This window comes from Zootoca vivipara, chromosome Z2, assembly GCF_965207765.1.
Source record: "Zootoca vivipara chromosome Z2, rZooViv2.hap1.1, whole genome shotgun sequence".
Classification (NCBI taxonomy): domain Eukaryota; kingdom Metazoa; phylum Chordata; class Lepidosauria; order Squamata; family Lacertidae; genus Zootoca; species Zootoca vivipara.
Window position 1 is genome coordinate 710,572 of NC_142585.1, and position 16,685 is coordinate 727,256.

The 16,685-nt window shown below is 49.9% G+C and overlaps 1 protein-coding gene across 7 annotated transcripts in view; it reads left to right on the forward strand.

The window, feature by feature from the left end:
- The window catches only part of NLGN3 (neuroligin 3), a 79,373-nt gene that overhangs the window by 40,197 nt on the left and 22,491 nt on the right, over positions 1 to 16,685 (forward strand). For 2 of the 7 annotated variants that reach the window (XM_088664392.1, XM_088664391.1), the window contains 3 exons: positions 4,347 to 4,409; positions 8,254 to 8,403; positions 11,446 to 11,631. In XM_088664392.1, the coding sequence (XP_088520518.1) occupies positions 4,347 to 4,409; positions 8,254 to 8,403; positions 11,446 to 11,631 (399 nt within the window). The remainder of the gene's footprint in view (positions 1 to 4,346; positions 4,410 to 8,253; positions 8,404 to 11,445; positions 11,632 to 16,685) is intronic. The other 5 variants (XM_088664394.1, XM_088664393.1, XM_088664395.1 and 2 more) reach the window with 3 other exon arrangements.

Below are 16,685 nucleotides of genomic sequence, written 5' to 3' on the forward strand. Positions count from 1 at the left end.
ACAGGAATAATGTGGCCCTGGGCAGCAGCTTGTGGGAGGGGCGTTTCTGATCAGGACTGCAATGCAGGGAGAAAGTGTTAAACCCTTCATTCCACTGGCAGCAGCCTTTACTGTTCTTCAAGATGAGATACTGCATTTTGCTTGCCTCTGGTTTAGAAGGCTTTGGCTAAAGCAGGCTGCATGTGTCCCTTGCTGTCAGTCCTTACATCCTGGCTACTCTGCAAAAGTTAACTCGAAACAACAACCACCTTCAAATCATTGAAGAGAAACGCAAGTCTTGCGTATCAGTCTGCAAACTGGAATGAACCCTGATTCTGTACCATTTTGATGAACTGCTTAGTTTTTGCTCCTGTGTGGTGATATTTCAAGTTGAGGGCCTCACCATTGTGTACCATTCACAAACAAAGGAACCAAGACGGTCATTTCAAGTAGTTTAGCCTTGCACACTTCCATTCAAACACAAACACTCGTGCTTCTGATTCTGATTGTAAGTGGAGAGATCTGTTATGTTCTAATGACTGGGATCGTTTTTACTTGTTCCTCACCCACCCTCTCTGGGAGAAAGGAACTCACCTAGCCAATGAGGTGCCCAGGGCTCTGGGGTGGCACCATTCCCCCCCCACCCTCTTTCAGGACTGGGCTGGCAAGTACAGTGGTACCTCGCAAGACGAATGCCTCACACAACAAAAAACTCGCAAGATGAAAGCATTTTGTGATCTTTTTGTTGACTCACAAGACAAATTTTTCTATGGCCATGCTTTGCAAGACGAATTTTTTTTGCTTTTTTTTGCTTTGCTTTGTTTAAATTGGAAAACCGCAAGACAATTTTTTTTGCAATACAAAACAACTCGCGGAACAAATTAATTTCGTCTTGTGAGGCACCACTGTACTTAGGAGGGTGCGTACCCTCTGCTGGAAACATGTGCCTGCGCACACAGAGGCAGTTCAGGGCAGTGGGGCAATGAGCCATTCCTCAGGCCCCCATGCTGGAGCACAACAGGGAGGCATGTCCTTTACAACTCTTGACTGCAGTTGCAAATAAAAGGGCAGTTTTTCTGGGCCACTTTGTTGCTGAAGATGCCATGGGAAGTTTTGGCTGATGCCCCTGGTTTTTGTCTACCCTCCTTCACCCCTGCATGCCTGTCTCCTTTGCCTGGTGCAGCCTAAGCTTCCTCTCCCATCTCTGCCTGGCTCTCCGGGGTGGCAGCAGCAGCAGCAGCAGCAGCCCCAGCCCATCAGCAGAGACTGGTCTCCTGGTGTGTGAGTGTGCCTTTCTCTCTCTGCTGCCAGCAGCGGGCCTTGGGAATGATGCAGTACATTGTCTAGGCCTTCGGGGTCCCCAAAGGCTGCCATGTCCTGCATGCGGCAAGCAGAGATGCGGGGAGAGGAGTGGTGGCGGGAACAAGACGCTGCCACCTCCTGTGGATTCCTCTGGCTCCAAAATTCCACTCCTTTTGAGGGAAGGGGGGGTGCCAACAGGAGGGGAAACAGGTAGATGTTGTGCCCAGCCCTGGCAGGATGGAGGTCCCTATAGGAGCGAGCAGAAGGTGGGAGGGACTCTGGTGCTCCTTGATGGGAAATGCAGTCTCTTTCTGCCTTGGTTTCCATGGCAACAGAGCAGGCCTGGAATCCGAGCTGCGGCTGCAGACAGGGGAGCTTTGTTCAGTCCAGGCAAGGCTTTGTTCTGGCCCCAGCCTATCTCCTGCCCCCCAGAGTTGCAGGGTATTTCTTACCTCCCTGCCTCATGCTTTTCTGTGCAGATTCCCTTGCACGGTGGTGCATGTGTTTCAGATTGCCAGGGTGGGGGTGGGCATTGGGAGCCCATTTGTGTTGCAGCTGACCAGAGAGAGATGGTGGTGCCCAGGGTCACTAGTTAAACTGTAGCCCCTTTTTTTCTGCCGCTAGCTTTCCTGCAGCCTGGAAAATCAGAATGGTTTGCTGCAAAGTCTGTAGGCAGGTGATCCCCTCTGAGCAGAGAAGTGTGGCTCAGTCACAGTGACACCTGTGCAGAGTAGAAATGGAGGGGATAAATTCAGTTTGGTTCACACTGTAAAGCAAACCTGTGTACTTCATACTTCCCAAGATGCTATACAAACCAAAGACTGCTATACTCCAGAGTCTGTGCTTTTCCAAATATTGAAATGCAGTTCTCCAGCCAAAAGAAAGGTGCAGAAGGAAGCAGAAACTAAGGGCAAGTCTGCATTAAATTTCTGGAAATAGCATGCAGAAATACGTTGCATTGAGAAAAACTGCTTGCAAAAATCTTTACATTAGGATAAATGAGGACTTCTTTCCCAAAGATTTTTGCAAACTGATGTGGAAATACCAATTCACTGAACATTGCAAAAATGAAAACTGGGAGAAACAAATGGACAAAAGTCACTCATTGCTTCTGCGACATGGGGCTAGGTGGCTGGGGCTGTTGGCCTGCGCTCTTGTGTGGATGGTTAAGGTCAGGGTTTTCTGTCTTCCAGAGGCAGTGGTGGGGAGCAGTATAATGGGTCCTGCAAACTGAACTGGTAACCTAGTTCTTCTGGGTAAAAATATGCTGGCCTGTCTTTGCTTGTGGCTGCTCCCTGAGCCCGTGGCTCCCTCTCTGCATATCCTTTGGCTTGCCTGTTTTCCAACAAGCAATAACTTTTAAGATGAACACAGCCAAGTTTCTGTTCCTAGCTGTCTCCTGACAGCCATGCCAGTGATGGGCCTGCAAGGCAAAGAGCCCTTGGCTGCCTACATTTGGAAAACCAAGCTGGCCTCAGACAAGGGAAACTAGAAAGTTAGTCTGTGCTAGGTGGCTTTCTGGAGGGTGGGTTCTCAAGGGAAGTGAAAAATAAGGGAAATTTTAGGGGTGTTTTTTGGTTTTTTTTAATGAAAGGGCTATTCATACTAGAATACATGTCTTTGATTCAGCAAGTGACTCATTTCTGCTTTCTGGAGTGCATGAAGAATGCTCAGGCATTAGAGAATAAAAGGCTTCCGTGGTGCCATGTGTGTGAACTTGCTAGGAGCCATCCCGTGATTGGCCAGGTGAAGAAGTGACTTGCTGAACTACCTTTCTGCAGTTCTCCTATAGTAGCAATCTGCCTGCCTCCTCCACAACACCACCCCGCAAAGTGATGGAAAGTTAAATGAGCCCTCCCTGTGGCGAATATTGTATCTATGCATTGCATGCAGAAATTCCCAGTCTTTGGCAACTGCAGTAGAAAAGATCAAGCAAGTGGACAGGAAAGACCTCCCCCTGTGCCTGATACCCTGGAGAGCTGCTGCCAGTCTGAGTAGGTGGTATATTGGGCTTGGTGCATCAACACTCCAAGGAAGCTTCATATGTTCATAGAAGGCTCAACTGCCATGAGCAACCAAGTTATTGGTCAGATGAGATTATCCCCAGGAACCTAGGGAAGATGGGGTGCTCCTCTCTGTCCCTTGCTAGGACTTCCCACTGCCCCACCAGCCTCTGTCACATGCATGTGAGCATGCTCACACCAATGTGCACACACACACCTCTTCCTCCCCTCCCTCCCACAAACACACACTGGAATCATGCATGTACAGTGTGGTTGGCAATGGGCAAGTGAGGGCCTTCTTCTTCACTGGCACCCACGTGCAAGCAACCGGTGACTCTTGAGTCTGATCACAGGGCATATGCTGACCATGTATGCTGCTGCCTATAAATCCACCCAACACTGCTGCCTCCCCAAGCAAAGGCACCTGTGGCAGTTCTCTCTCCTTCCCCCACAACCTCCCCTCCTATCTCTTGAGGGTTGTTGACTTTTCCAAGAGAACTGGTACCTCCCAAAACTCGGGCATCAGTCCTGGAGTTATCCCCCCCCCCCCGAGATAAGGAAGGGAACAGGTGGGTACTTGACCTGAAGCCGCAGTGTGGAGGGTCCCCATGGGTTCTATCAACCCCTCTCTTCCCATGCCTTCCTCGGGCCTGACTTCCAGAATCCCCTGCCTGGAAGAGGACAGGTAGGTAGGTGGGCACCCCAAAGAAGGTGTCCCTGCTTGCCCTTCTCCTCTTGCTGTGAGTAGCCTCTTGCCTCACCTGGAAATGGAAGGAAAACTGCTCCAGACAGCCCCTGCCTTCCTCCCCCCCAGTGCTGCTATTGGAGGTCAGAGAGAGTGGGGGGCAAAAATATGCTTTTTAGTGTGGAGCCCAAGCGCTACCCAGGTAACATGCCACCTTCTCTGCAATCATGCTATTTTTGAATTCTCTTTTTGTTTCTTTTTTCTTTTGTTTCTCTTTTTCTTCCTTTTTTGTTTTTCTTCCTTTCCCCTCCACCCTTCTCTTTGTTCCCCACCCCTTTTTTTGGTTCTGTCTCCTTCATGTTTGGTCCCCCCCCCAGGCGGCTCCAGCGCTAAGAAACAGGGCGAGGACTTAGCAGATAATGACGGGGATGAAGACGAAGGTATTTGTGTGCGCACCAGGTGGCTGTGGCTGCATGAACCTGCTCTTTCTCTCTCTCTCACGCTTTCCTTTTCATGTGCGCTCCTCATTTGCTGCCATCCCAGGAAGTCCCTGCTGGTTTTTTCTTTTTTTGTGTGTGTCTTTCTGTCTCCTTGTGCTGAGCAGCTGCATGGGAGGGGCATGGTGGTGATGCTCTCTGAGCCTCGGCCTCTTCCAGGGGGGTGGGCAGGGCAGGGAGGGAGGGAGGGAGATGGAAGGGGCACCCAGCTCTGGGCGTGTGGTTGCTTATGGGAGCCTGCTCACTGCCCCCATCCCCAACCCCACATTGTCTCACTTGGCGATGTGGGTAGCATGGTGAGCTGGGATAAATGTTACATACCAGCTGTCGCTGATCTCCTGTCTGGACAAAAAGGTGTCCCCTTTGGATTTCCTGCTGAGCAGGTCTGGTCTCCCAAAGGCCTGCTGCCTGCTGGCTTGTTTCAGGGAACATGTATTGTGGTAGCAGGATAAGGCTCAGGTCTGAGGAACCTCTGTCTACCCTGCAACCAGCAATGTGTGTCTCTCACGGCTCTTTCTCTCTGTTTCTCTCTCACACACTTGACACCTGCCCCCGCCCCCCAAGGAGGGAGAGTAGCCTTCCACTCAGCTGTGCCTGCCAGCATCTTTTCCCAAAGCAACTATACCTGGAGCAAACAGCCTCTCTCACATTGGTCAGAAGGGGCTGTGCATCTGCCAGGGGCAGGAGGACATTGCCACATGACTGTTAAAAAAAATTGCTGAAAAGAGACTTGTTCTTTTTTGCACCCAGGCAGGCATCCTGAGGACGCAGCCATCCCGTTGCCGAGAGGGCAGACAAAGCAATCAGGAGATGCAGAATCGGGTGGGGTGGGGGTGGGGACAGACCTTCGTGTGCCCAAGGTCCAGGTCAAATCACTCTGCAGCAGATGGAATGCTCACACCCAGGTGTGGAGGATGAAGCTGTCCTTAGGCAGTGGCTGTATTTAGGGCAGGTAAAAGCAGTGGATGATGGAGACGCCAGAGACTGCAGCAGGCCATCCCAGGTCCCCCTCCTGAATGGCAAGATGTGCACCTCTTTGGGGCACTGGCAGATTCATTGCAATGAAGAGATCACTCATGAATTAATTGCGTGTGTGTGCAGCCACCTTTCAACAGCCGAAGCTACTAAACTTGGAACCAACAGCCGCAAGTAGCCATCAGACATTACCCCAGATGCCGTGCAATAACTGCAGAATGGTTGCCAGTCTGGGAGACTGTAGTCAGGGTGGTGCCCTCCAGGTGTTATGGACGACAACTCCCAAAATGCCTGGTCATTGGCTCTGCTGGTTGGGACTGGTGGGAATTCAAATCCACAGCATCTGGAAGGCTCAAGTTGAATACCACTGGATACCTTGTGGTGTAGTCCTTTGAAAGAGCACATGGTAACTCATGCCTGCCACCCACCACTCCTGAATCAAAATCAAGGGATAAGCTTGCCTTCCTTGATGGGCACCAAAGTTTACAAAGCAGCTACCATGTTGGGGACACACTGTAAGCCCCATTGTATTGGTTCACTCTTTGGGTACGCTGCAAATGTCAAGAGACGTTCAACCATTTTCCAGGCGCCTCTCCTGGCTTTCCTCCCATCTGGGTTCATAATGCTTTAGGGAGCATTATGTGTTTCCTTCTAGGTGGTAACTTCCCAACTGTTTCCACAACCCCAATCAGGGTACTGAGGCATCAGCTTTCTGTAATCCCCAGAAAGCAGCAGAATGAAAACCAGGCATGAACAGCATTCTGCATCATGGAAGGTTTGGGAGGTGTTGCAATGAATATTGGAGGCAAGTGGGTGGGTGGGCAGGCATTGATATCATGCCCACTGCTGACAAGGACCTGTGGCTTTACTTCAGACAGATGAACTTGACCTCCACCCAGCTGTACCCATGTTGGAAGCTGATTATCAGTCTTGCCTTTCCCCCCCAGCAGGGGGTCAAAATTCTGAGTTCTTCATGAAACACCACTGTGATAAGTCATTTCACCAACCCCATGGAGCAACTTCGCCATCCATGATGGTGGGCAGCTTCTGTGGAAAGCAAACAGGGACTGGACTGGGAGAGCCATTCCAGGAGCCAACACTCTTCTTTCTTCCCCTTCCCTCTCTTCTGCACTGAAGGACTCCAGAGCTTCGGCGAAAGCTTAGCCAGTCCTGGAGACAACACAGAGAGCTCCATAACCTGAACTTGTTTCAGAGCTCAGAAGGCCATCAGCTTTCATTTGAGCTTGTTGTGAATTCCTGCTGGAGGTCCATTACTTGGTGGCACAGCGTCCTCTTTGCCTGGAGAAGGTCCCGGGTTCAATCCTTACCATCTCATGGTGGGTCTGGGAGAAACCCTTGCCTGAAACCTGAGAGCTGCTGCCAGTCAGGGTGGAACCAGTGGCTTGGCTCAGGATAAGGCTGTTTCCTGCATTCTCGCCATCTTCCTAGTGGATTCTCAAGGATGCTGCTCCAGGGCCAGCCCTCAACCTCAACCTCTTGGCCTCGGTTTGGTTTTTTGTGGCAGGATTTGACCACGAGTCTCCGGATGGAGTGTTGGAAGCTACCAGAGGTCTGGACTCTTCAAGAGCCACTGCTGAAGCTTTGTCCTTTTTGTCTTGTTTGCTACCTTTCTGCTTCTGGCCTTCACCTGCTTTGGCTGCAAGCCCCCCCCCCCCCCAGTTTGTTTGGGCCAAAGTCATATGCAGGGACCTCTACCACACAAAGACTAAATTAGGCGGTGCACTTCTTTCTGAGTCCGTGTGCTGCTCTCCCCTCCTCTGCCGAGGCCGCTGCCTCATGGCTGTGCTGAGAACGTCAGCAATAAGCACATCGATATAACCACAGGGGTCCTCACTGAGCTGTTATTTGGGGGGACAGGTGGCTACTGAGAACAGGGCTTCCTTCAGTCAATTGCATCGTCTCTCAATTGGATTTCAAAGAAAGCTCCCCCACCCCGTCTGTCCATGCCTGGTGTGCCCTGCACAATGTAGGCCTCCCTGTTAGGACGCTTTGATCTATGCATGTTGGCAGGTGTAGAGTCTGGCTCTGTGAAGCTGGGTCAGGCACAGCTGTTGTGGATGCAATGGGGCCATGAGAGCAGAATGGGTGGGCTCTTTGGGAGGAGTCATTCCCAAGCCTCTTCCCAGTACAAAGCTTGCTTGTGATGGATGTGTTGTCTTTAAGGAGCAACACCCACACCGAGAAGGGGGGGATGGAGACTGAGCAAGGTGGGATCACTCTGGTGCAAGCCTTTTCTGGCAGCATCTGTGGAAAGGGCTGGTTCCCTGGCAGAGCAAAGAGGTGATGTTTGCTTTCTGTCCTCTCCCTCTGGCCCTGAGACCTTATTGGGCCCAATCATCCCACCTTTCAAATCACTCTCTTATCACACTTAAATGGGGGGGGGGTATACGGGCTGCCCATTTCCCTTCCTGGCTCCCCATGCCCCCTCCCAGAGGAGGCAATGCAAACCACAATGGTTTATTCGCAAGGTGGAACGCTGGTCCTGCGCTGACCGCCACTGGCCCTATTCCATCCTGGGTCTGGCTTTGGAAGTGCAGCATTTTGAGACTCAACCGAGCTGTGCGTCCTGCCAAGTCCTCAGGGTTTCCTCATGCTGGCTGCCTTGCTGGAAAAGTCATTGGGCTGAGCATCAGCCCAGGGTCTCTCTGGATGCAGGTGGGTGGGCTGGGTCTCTTTCCCCACACCCCTGTGCCAGGAGCATTGGGCTCCCCCCCCCCGCATTGGCTCAATGAGGCTGGAAGTGAGGAGGTGGTTCTGTCGGACTCCTGTCTCTAGCTTCTCCCCCTTGCAGACATCCGAGACAGTGGGGCCAAGCCGGTGATGGTGTACATCCATGGCGGCTCATACATGGAAGGCACAGGCAACATGATTGACGGCAGCGTGCTGGCCAGCTACGGCAATGTCATCGTCATCACCCTCAACTACCGTGTGGGAGTGCTGGGTATGGATCCAATGGGCCCGCTTCGCAGGGGGGGCAGAGGTGCTGTGGGGGGCAGTGGGGAAAGAGGTGCTGCAGTAGGCCATGAGCATCTAGGTGCTTCGGCCTGTGCCTTCAAGACCAGAGTGGGTCAGGATCTGGGTGACCCAACTTCCCTGCTGCACCAAAGGCATGCTGGTTTCCTTGTGGCTTCTTTTGACACCGTGAGAGCCACATTGGTGGATGGCCACAACCGCAGCCATTCAGCAAGTTGTCCTTGCCTATCTCCATCACATCCTTGTAGGCTCCTTTCCATGTTAGGAGCAAACTTTGCAAGGATGAGGAAGGGGGTGTCCTGTTCTGCTCTGCATGGAGCTGCTGCCTGGATACAAGCAAGACTGGTCAAACCCACCTTCTTCTCAGTAGCCACCCCTTCCTCCCAAATGCCATGCTTCATGCTGACCCCACCCCCACCCCAGGACCTGGCCTGGTGAATTGAACTGAACCTTTTATCGCTTAGAGACTTAGGCTGCCGCAGTCCGATACCCACAGAAATATAGTCAGTTTTAACACATTGCACCAGGAACATTTCATCAGATGGAATAAGGAAAAGAACGGGGGGGGGGGCAGAATTAAAATAAGACTTCCTCTCCAGAACAAAAGGGACATCATATAAATTAGTGCATGATGGAGCAAAAGAACATCCCACCCGCACTTCTAGGTTGGTTTGTTTCTAATGCCTCGCCCTTAATTTTCTAACAGCCAGAGCAAATTTTGCAACCTCGATACTAATAAATACACGATCACCTGCTAGCAGTGTATGTATCTGTGCAGGGTGGGAAGGGCATGTCTGACCAGGGGTTTATTCCAAATGTTTGAGGGGCACAGACATTTCCCCAATGCTGTTTCCTTGACAGGGGACCCTCTCGCCTTCTTCCATCCCCTCCCCCAACTGCTCCACCTACATGCCGAAGGCATGTTGAGAAGGTGGGGGGGGAGGTCCCCTGCCCCATACCTGCTGTATAGCTGGCGTGGGGGCATTTCTCTACAGGCAACATTTCTCTCCAAGCTAGAAGCTGTGGCAGTGGCTGGCCAGCTGTGCAGAAGGGCGTTAGGTCCCTTGCTTGGGAATTCTTTCTCATTTACACATCCTGGCACAGCACAGAGCAAATATTGATCTGCGGTTAAATATTGAATAAACGTGTTTACTCGCCTCCTCCCTCCTGCAGGGCCTGGCAAGCCCCACTAAGGAGCTGCACCAGAGGGAGTATTCTATGTCCCCAGCGCTGGGGTGCAGCCAAGCCTCCTCTGGAAATGGACTGGCAATGGGTGATCGCTAAAAAGGCAACATTGCTAGACCTTTTGGGGGACCTGAGGCGGCTTCCATGTTCCTTTGCGTTCTGAATATGGGCCTTACCTTTTCCCGAAGGGAGTCTTGCTCACTGTACGCTGGAGCTCAGTCTGCCCTACAAAAAAACAAACAAGCCACTCTCCCTAACAAGTCCCTACCCAAGGACCTGTTTCTTCTGCACCAGAAGACGGAGGGACCGTGGCCACTGTTCATGGCAACTACATCTCTGATTTTGTGGGTGCCTGTGTGGTAATCTGGGGCACTGTCTGGAAATAAGATACATTTGCCACTTTAGAAGAAGATTTTAGTAAGTTGGCAGCCCTACTAAGCAGGAGCTCTAGGGTCAACTTGTGCATTTGGCAACCTAATGGCAAATTAATGTTTGTTAGAGACATTTGCTCTTAAGATATATATCGTATATAATTAATTAATAAATAAATAAAACAAGAATCACACAGCATGGGGAGGGAAGGCCTGGGCCAGGAACCAAAGGAAATATCTACCGCAAAATCGGGGGAGAAGGACTAACCCCACCTAGCTCATTATGATTCATTGGCTGGTACCTCAGGTTACAAACGCTTCAGGTTACAAACTCTGCTAACCCAGAAATAGTACCTCGAGTTAAGAACTTTGCTTCAGGATGCGAACAGAAATCGTGCTCCAGCGGCGCAGCAGCAGCAGGAGGCCCCATTAGCTAAAGTGGTGCTTCAGGTTAAGAACAGTTTCAGGTTAAGAACGGACTTCCGGAACGAATTAAGTTCTTAACCAGAGGTACCACTGTGTGTGTGTGTGTGTGTGTGTGTGTGTGTGTGTGTGTGTGTGTGTGTGTATACACGAAAAAGTAAAACATCCCACTTGACTCACTAGTGTCCAAAAGCTGCTTTTCTAAATGTTGCCCAAAAGTGGCTTGCAGGAAAGTATGTCTATAAAATATATCAATTGCTTTATTTAAAAAAAAGCATCCAAAAGGAACCAGATGAAAATTCCCCCAATAGGCTAACTGCTTTGTTCAATGCGCCAAAGTACGGAAAGGCTCTGACCTAGTTAAGTCCTAGAGGCCTTAGATTCCCTCAGCAGGCCCAAGATGGCAGAGGGGGCCTGGGTCAGCTGTGAGGGAATAAAGGACGTCTTGACCCCAGACAAGGGTCTCCTTTCCCTGCTGCTAGCTGCCCCCTCTCACAGAGGCTGACTTGTTTTGACCCAACACCCACACAAACACGAACCATCACTTCACCCAAAATATGGTGGCTCGTTCTTGAGGCAAGCCCTCAAAAATAGCTGTACGCCACAGGCAGATACCAAAGGAGCCACAGCCACATGCAGAGCAGACTACACCCATTTGGTCTTGGCTGTGTATGCACCATATATTTGAAGCACATTATCTCCACCGCCACCTAAAGGAATCCCAGTAACACCATAGTTTGTTAGGCATGCTGAGAATAGCAGTTCTGTGGGGGTAAATGACAAATCCCCAAGATTCTTTGGGCCAGGGTGAGGAGGTGTGCTTCAAATGCACGGTGTGTGCAGAGTATGGGAAATGGGGGATCTCTGCAATATTGAGAGGGGATGGAGGGAAGGGGTCAGTCGCAGCTGAGAAACTGGGACCCATGGCAGTGGCCTTTGCCCTTTGTAGTGCATAGCATGAGGGGCGAGGGCAGGCGAGAATTGCCTTGGGGCCAGTGCTGCCCATTTCACTACTATCATCTTGCCTGCAGGATTCCTGAGCACCGGGGACCAGGCTGCCAAGGGCAACTATGGGTTGCTGGACCAGATCCAGGCTCTGCGTTGGATCAGCGAAAACATCGCCTTCTTTGGCGGTGACCCCTTGCGCATCACTGTCTTCGGTTCGGGCATTGGTGCCTCCTGCGTTAGCCTGCTCACGCTGTCACACCACTCCGAGGGTAAGAGACCGGCATCTTTCCAGCACCCAGTTCTGCGTTTGCCAAGTATGTGGAGTGTGTCGGGGAAGGATTTGGAAAGAGCCTGGATGTTTCCCCATCTCCATCCTGAAATTACTGGGCTTCTCTGCCTCTCCAGCCTTGCTGACGTGAGAAGCTGTGCTTTTCACCCCTCCTTATCCTTGTGTATGGCTGTGCACAAACATGCCATATACATTTAAGGCACATGAATTCCACCTAAACCCAAGGAATCCTGGGAATTGTAGTTTGTCGAAGGTGCTGGGAACCGTAGTTCTGAGGGGTAAGCTGCAGCTCCCAGGATTCTTTGCACACCTCCCATTGATGCATTTCCTCCTCTGGGAATGGCAGGTTCCAGGGTGCTTAGCCAGTATGCGTATGCCTCTTTGCTCTTGTTGTTAAAGTAATTCTGAATTAATGCTCCCATAATCTTGACTGCAAAGATATACCATAGGCGTCAGCAGATCAGGCTCCACTTGTAGAGGTCTGGGTGATTTGCAAGGATTTTTGACTCCTAATTGTTCTAACAATATCAACCACAAAATTAGTGCCCTCCACTCAAAATGAGACTAGCAAAGAGACCTTGGGGGAAAAGGAAAAGGATTTTTGTGTGGAAATTTTTAATGTTCTGTTGAAGGCTGTCCAGAGGGGTTGGAGAAACCCAGCCGGATAGTAGAAATAATAATAATAATAATAATAATAATAATAATAATAATAATAATAATAATAATAAATACAGTGGCCTTTGCTCAGTCCTGGTGCTCAGAACAAAACCCTGTTTTTAACCCAGCAAGTGCTGAGAGGCACCATGCCCTTAAGTGTGTGTCTCTTGTACCTTGATCCAGATCTTAGAGATCTAAGTAAAATGCAAAGTAGATTCAGGAAAGGAGGAGTGGCGCATGGTAACAAAGGCTTCTGAAAGTGTCGGCACTGAGGGATCAGGAAGTGCCTAAGCTGCTCCTCTGCTTTCCTGGAAACAGGTAAATGAAATTAACAAGCAATCTATAGTGGTATCTCGGGTTACAGACGCTTCAGGTTACAGACTCCGCTAACCCAGAAATAGTACCTTGGGTTAAGAACTTTGCTTCAGGATGAGAATAGAAATCATGCAGCAGGAGGCCCCATTAGCTAAAGTGGTGCATAGGTACAACAGTGCAAATCCACATATATGTGTGAGAGGCAGAGGGCAGACAAAGTATTTCTTCGTGCAGTGCATAGTTAAACTGCAGGTCTTGCTCCCAAAGGAAGCAGGGATAGCTACCAACTTGGATGGCTTTCAAAGATGCTTAGACAAAGTCATGGAAAATAAGACCATCAGTGGCCACTAGCCATTATGGCTCTGCCCTGCCTCCGCTGTCAGAGGCAGTAATGCCAGTTGCTAGAAACATCAGGCTCCTGCTCGCGGATTTCCTACAGGCAGCTGGTTCTTCTTAAGTTCTTCTGCACGTTTGTAATATATTTTAACCAAGTTAAAAACTCCTGTTTGGAATGGTTTGGAAAGAGGGTTAGCATTCTACATTTGATATTTCTCTTAGAAAATCTCTGTAATGAGGATGATTCTCAGGGTGCCTTAGTTTGGTGCCCTGTGCTGTGCTTTGCACACTTGCAAAGAAATGAAAACACTTGCTGGTGTGGAATGGTTTGGGGGTAGAGTTCAAATGTGGCAGAAGGAACTATTCCTGTCAGAAGAAGAAAAAAGGAGTTGGGTGGACTGAAGATGGTCTGAGGACCTTCCTAGGGTCAGGTTCATACCAGGCATGAGGAGTTGAACAGAGGCATGCGAAACTCCCAAGCCCCAGAGGGAGCCATGCTAAAAGAAATGTTGGCTCTATAATGGGCCTAAAGGGGAAATCAGCTGCAGTGAGGGGGAAACAGCTTGATAGCCCATGAAATAGTCAAGGCCGATAGGGGTTAAAAGTGCTGTAGAGCAGGCATGTCAAACCTGCGGCCCTCCAGATGTTTTGGCCTACAACTCCCATGATCCCTAGCTAGCAGGACCAGTGGTTGGGGAAGATGGGAATTGTAGTCCAAAACATCTGGAGGGCCGCAGGTTTGACATGCCTGCTGTAGAGGCATTTTTCAAGTCTAAAAAGAACAGCTGCAGCAGGTCAGGTCTGTTGTGAGATGTTTCTGCTCAGCATCGGCAAAGAACCAGAACTGCCCATCCATCCATTCCAAGTGACCTTGTAAAACAGGTCTGGAAGCTTGCCATGTATAACGAAGCTGTGAACAAAATACCTGCTTAGTCTTTTATTTTTATTTTTATTTTACAAAACCTGTAGAGCTGACTAATGCTATACTCAAGCGGTTTAATTAGGTCAAAGGCTTCACGCTCTCACTTACGCTAAATCCTGGCTGACCAGGTTGCAGAGAGAGTATCTTACAATTGAAGCAGAGGTTGGGCAGAATGAGGTTAGTAAACTGTCCTTGCAATCCATCAGAGCTGATTCAAGGCTGGGTCATCAAGAACATTCTGTCTTGAGACAGATGGGTGCCAACATCAAGAACATCACAGGCACCAGTACAGCTCCGGTGGCGCTATTGGTACTGCTGTTGTTCGTGTGTGAACAGTTGTCAGCAGACCATATTGGGCAGTGGCTGTGATATCACCAAAGATGGGTAACATAGCAGATACACCAGTGCTTTGCACAACTTTCTTAGAAGGGTGTTGGGTCCATGTATTAACTGACTAAGCAATCATATGATCTGTTTTTACAGATTGAAGAAAGTAATGCCATGCCACTTTCCTTCTCAGCGCTGTCTCACAATTTAAGAGCTATTTTAATTGGGCTGCAATTAACTAGACCAGAAGCTGCTTGACTCTGGTGTAGTTAATTTCATCTTTCCATTAACTTGTTTGGGACTAGGAAACAGCTGCAATGCAGAATCAGAAATTCTGCTAGGAATTTGAATTTGCAGGGTTGCTGTTGGTCTTCTGGAATGTGACTCATGTATGCATGAGTCTCTGGATGCATGTGTGGAATGGCCTGTGCTATTTTCCAGAAGAAAAACCCAAACTGGCTGCTGCTAAAAGAGATAGGGCATGATGGAGGCTGTCAGTCATTTATGTCTGTGAGCTTGCACTACAGAAGAGGCTGACTTATGGAAAAGGCTCATAGCTTAATGGAAAGCATATCATTTGCGTGACTAAAATCTCAGAATCAGTCTACCCTAGTTAAAATATTCTTGGGCAACAGAGCTAGGAAACACCTTTGTCCAAGTTGACCTCTGAGAGCCATTGTCAGAGATGACAGGACTGATCCAATGCAGGTGACCTTGAAATAAGGCAGTTTCATATGTCCTTATGCAGTATTTATGTTTTAGCACCAGTTATGTAAATAAGGAGAAGCATTAATGAGTCTTTCATGATCCATGATTGTTTGCTTTTCACTGCATGGATCTTCAGAGGTGTGTGTGTGTGTTAATTGAATATGTAAATAGAAACTGAATTAGCAAGACGGGAGTGGGGCAAGGGCAGGTAGTTCATATTAACTCTCCCCTTGCAAATTGGCCCAGACCCTGTGCTCATCATCTGAGACTCTTCTCTGTGTCCTCCCCTCCCTAAGAGGTTAAGAGGGTGACAACACAATAGTGGGTCTTTTCTGCAGTGGCTCCCCATCTGTGGAATGCTCTCTCTAGAAAGGCTCACCTGGCACCATCATTGCAGGACTTTAGGCGCCAGGTGAAAACTTTCCTCTTTACCTAGACCTTTGGTCAATATTATTATGCTGTGTAAATTATGTTTTTATGGGACGCGGGTGGCGCTGTGGTCTAAACCAGTGTTTCTCAACCAGTGTGCCTCCAGATGTTTTGGGACTACAACTCCCATCATCCCTAGCTAGCAAGACCAGTGGTCAGGAATGATGGGAGTTGTAGTCCCAAAACATCTGGAGGCACACTGGTTGAGAAACACTGGTCTAAACCACAGAGCCTAGGGCTTGCCGATCGGAAGGTCAGCAGTTCGAATCCCTGTAACGGGGTGAGCTCCTGTTGTTTGGTCCCTGCTCCTGCCAACCTAGCAGTTTGAAAGCACGTCAAAGTGCAAGTAGATAAATAGGTACCACTCCGGCAGGAAGGTAAATGGCATTTCCATGTGCTGCTCTGGTTTGTCAGAAGCGGCTTAGTCATGCCGGCCACAAGACCCGGAAGCTGTCTGCGGACAAACGCCGGCTCCCTCAGCCTATAGAGCAAGATGAGCGCTGCAACCCCAGAGTCGTCCACGACTGGACCTAATGGTCAGCGGTACCTTTACCTTTAAATTATTTTTTAAATGTTGTATACCACCCTGGGATCTTTGGATAAAGGGTGTTGTTGTTGTTGTTGTCTAGCCAGCCACGTGTTGCTGTGGCTCATCCCTGTGACTCCCCCCACTCTGTCCCAACCCATGACCTATTCTGTCCCCTCCACCCACCCACCCTGTTCATCCCTGTGACTATCCCCACCCTGTCCTGACACATGAGGCATCACTCCCCCTCCTCCCCCATCACATCCCTGTGACTGGTCCCAGTCCCCTCCCTGTACCCCCTCCCCCCCCACTCCTCAGCTTATCCCTGTGACTCCTCCCACCACCACCCCTGCCCGTTTCCACGGCAGATCCCTGTGATTTCCCCGGTTGCGATGGTGGTGTATCCCAGCCTGTATGTCAGGTATTTGTTGCTGTGGTTTAGTCTGTTAAATGGTTTTGAGATGTTGTGTTTTAGGTGGTTTCTTCTCTGTGGATTGGAATATTTTTGGGGGGTTGTGGGGGTTGGTGTTGGTGTTGTGTTTAGAGTGTTGTTTTTGTGGGTTTTGGCTTTGGTGGTGGTGGGTAGCTGGGGTGGCTGTCATGTTGAAGTTGGTGGTTTGGGGGTGTGGCCTACCTTAGATGTCCTCATTGGATTTGTCATTGGTGTTGGCGGGACCTAGGGTGCTTCGTCTCACAGGGTTAGTGTGGGGGTGGTGGGGTCCGTTTTGTTTTGGCAGTGGCAGCGGTGGCAGGGGCTGTCCTGTCCTGTGGTTTGCCTGTGGTGGTGCCTTCAGGGTTTGGTCTGCCTCGCGGG